The sequence below is a fragment of the Ciona intestinalis genome, unplaced genomic scaffold (assembly GCF_000224145.3).
Source record: "Ciona intestinalis unplaced genomic scaffold, KH HT000924.1, whole genome shotgun sequence".
In the NCBI taxonomy this organism is placed as follows: domain Eukaryota; kingdom Metazoa; phylum Chordata; class Ascidiacea; order Phlebobranchia; family Cionidae; genus Ciona; species Ciona intestinalis.
Genome location: NW_004191245.1, coordinates 1 through 3,210, shown reverse-complemented (window position 1 = coordinate 3,210; position 3,210 = coordinate 1). Strand labels below are relative to the sequence as shown.

The 3,210-nt window shown below is 36.5% G+C and overlaps 1 protein-coding gene across 2 annotated transcripts in view; it reads right to left on the bottom strand.

Moving 5' to 3' along the window:
* Positions 1-2,246, bottom strand: part of LOC108950772 — a 3,387-nt gene extending 1,141 nt beyond the window's left edge. The window contains exons 1-4 of one of the 2 annotated variants that reach the window (XM_026839777.1): positions 2,165-2,246; positions 1,706-1,813; positions 1,134-1,214; positions 91-448 (exon numbers count right to left, since the gene is read on the bottom strand). In XM_026839777.1, coding sequence (XP_026695578.1) covers positions 312-448; positions 1,134-1,214; positions 1,706-1,813; positions 2,165-2,195 — 357 coding nt within the window. In that variant the 5' untranslated portion in view covers positions 2,196-2,246 and the 3' untranslated portion in view covers positions 91-311. Of the gene's footprint in view, positions 1-90; positions 449-1,133; positions 1,215-1,705; positions 1,814-2,164 lie in introns of those variants that run through there. The other variant, XM_026839776.1, reaches the window with a different exon arrangement.
* Between the last annotated feature and the right edge of the window lie 964 nt (positions 2,247-3,210).

Below are 3,210 nucleotides of genomic sequence, written 5' to 3'. Positions count from 1 at the left end.
AATAATAGTGTCAATAAACTATGGCCACAGATTCAAAAACCTAAAATAAGTGTCATAACAGGGCTACAGATTTAAAAAGCAGTATTTTTGATAGTGTTTATTTTAGTGCTATTCCTCCTGCGTTAAACTAAATCTTATGGCATTTGGCAACACTATTAATTATTGTGCGACGTGTACGCTTAAACATGGCTCATTAACATTCCTGTGTTTTTTTGTATAATCCTTGGTACTTGTTTAAGTCCTACTGTTGTGCTAGTCTTACTATTGTGTTTTACCGGGACATTTGTTTTAATTAAATAAAGCCTCTATGATCAGTTCTGTTCGTCAAATAGGTTCTGAAAATAATATTGGGACAATAAACACAAAAACGTACCCATGTCACTTCCTGTGAGTCCACCGATTGCACCAGCCACACCCCCCATACCTGATAACATGGGCCGCAGATCGGCTGAAATAAAAGATTCCAATCACCAGCGAGTAAAAAGTCGTGTAAAAACTGCTGTTGTTACTTTGAATTGTTAAATTTTAATTTTTAACCAATACATTAGCTTACAATGTTGTGAAAGCAGCACATGAACGTGGGGCTAGTTATAGCAGCAACATTTGGCATCAAAATGCATGAGTCTTAGATTTAAAACAAGTAATTGTACTGTTTTAAAGCAAAAGAAACTACCGGAAAACTTAAATGTGAACCGGTATTGACCAGCTTTTGTTTTTTTATATACTTCAATTTCTAACATCATTTAACAAAGAACAGAATTCACAACTTTAAGATGATCAATGCCACAGCTAAAAACAGTAGGCGAGACCAGCTGCATTCTACCTGCTGCATTGTGGTACCACATTTTTCACAAAGCATGAATTCAAATATGAACATATATAGTAGGGTGGGGGAAGAAGGGACACTTTTAGCACATATTATCCAAATATCCCGATCGTGTTTTAAACAGTTAACAACGGTCTATGAGAGTGCTGAGAATAGGGTATTAGAATTCTTTGAATGTTCTTTGTAACTACCAAATGTGAGGAGAAAATAGAATGAGAGTGTCCCATTTTCCCCCACCCTACTATACTACTATCCTCTTATTATCAAGCAATTACATTTTTCACAGGAGTAAACCAATGAAAGTTACCTGGTATTGATGATTGTTGCATGGCCACCATGTTTCCGATCAACCCACCAAGCATTCCACCAATGATAGATGCAATGTTGTCTGAAGATTAAATTCATTCATGATTATTTATGTCCGGCGCTGTGGCACAGTGGTTAGTGCACCTGCCTCCAATATACATAAGTTAAAAATAAGGGTAATTTATTTACCCTCGCATGGCAAGGTTAGGATAGTCCTTATAACATGAGTGTTCTGTTTTAGGTTTTAGCTTACGTGTTACCACGTATGTAACTCTGTGAGTGAATATTTTTAGGGAGATTTTTGTATGCCTGACAATTTGGATAATACATTAGTGACCATTGGATTGGAGCAACTGTCTTGCCTAAAGACACGTATGTCCACAATGGTAGCCGCAATGAGTCTTGAACCCAGAACCTCTGGGGTAAAAGCAGGTGCGCTAACTATCGTGCCACGGCACCAGATCATCAAGCAGACGTTACAATGATTATTAGTAATTTATTTACAACGAAAAGCAGGCTTTGTTGTTTGTGCAATTTAAGTTTGACATATTTTGTAAATTAAATATTTCAAACCTAATTCTCTTGAACTTGCTTTCTGCAGTGAACACACAAAAGGTCCAAGAGTTGACACAACGGTCTCCAACGATGTTAAAACAGATTTATTTCCAAGAAAAGGAGGACCTACATTATACAACGATAAATTTATTTGTCTCATACCCTCTTTCAGAAATTATCAAGGAACACTCATCTTGTATAATTAATAACTTGAAAAAATATTTTTTAGGGGCCATAAGGTGCATAATATATTATGCTAGTCTTTTTTTATTGTCTGTTGTTGGCATAGGTTTCTCAAATATCGCAGTAACTTTTTTGTTCAAGCAATTTTTTTGTCTAAAATATAGGAAACAAAAATATCTCAGGTCCTACTCAAACAAATACAATATTAATAGACTTTACTCGACTTGAACAAAGAAAAGTCTACCCAAACAAATAAAATATTAATATATATATATATATAAATTGAAAGTTTACTTCCATCTGGTCCCCCCATTCCTTCCATCATTCCAAATACATCAACAAGTGCCTTGGATAATTCAACATTATCTAAAAGAAATAAAACACTTATCAAAACTACATAAATCGAAAAAAAACATTTTTTATTCATATGTTCTAGACACCAGTAAAAAGAATTAAGATATCTGTTTCTGGAATTAAAGGGACATACCAAAAAAAAACCCAGGGGCATACCAAAAAAATTGTACATCATTACATGGACCATGTGCACCGAGTCAATGACAAGTTACCATACATTTATGTTTGAGGATAATAGAACCCATTTTCGCCTAGGTGCAACCATAAAAAGAGGGGGTGTCTAACCGAACCGAAAAAAAAAGAAGGGTTATAAAAAAATACACCTTTCATGCGCATAGGCATAAAGTTTTACTAAACGTTAGGGTTGCAAAAACCCAAAAAAAAGGAAGTCTTCGCCAGGATTGTAAAAGTTGTAAATCCGGACGGTGATCGTTTAATTTTATTGAAAATCCGGACGTAATATGTTTTACGTGCGTCTGTCACCCAAGCTACCAAATCTTGTTATAAAGCGTATTACTGACTATCACCACGACACCACAGTCTAGTGCGGGCGCCTGTGCGATAGAAACCGTTGTTAAAGCTGCGATCTAATGTTTTATGTTCGTTGCGTGTTCGTAATAATCAGCTAACGAAGTCGCTCGAGTAACAAACATTGCCGTGCTGCAATTTGACATTTTGCGCTTAATTGTTACGTCACATGTCTTATTGCAACATAACTATTCACTATGACGTTTCATTACGTAACAATCGGGAGGAATGCCCACTGCCCAACGAACCACGAGATCGAAACATCGTGTATGAGCGTCACATTTTTACGCTCTGCGCGGGCGTAGGAAATAAAGAAAGACGCATGCGGTAACATACATTCTACACCTAACAAACGAAGCAATCGTTGTGAATTTATTCTCGTGAAAAGTGCCGTAATGAAACTCTGGTTCTCGTGCGGTGCCAACGAACGATGTTTTTGGCTTCTGTCCAAGCTCGGC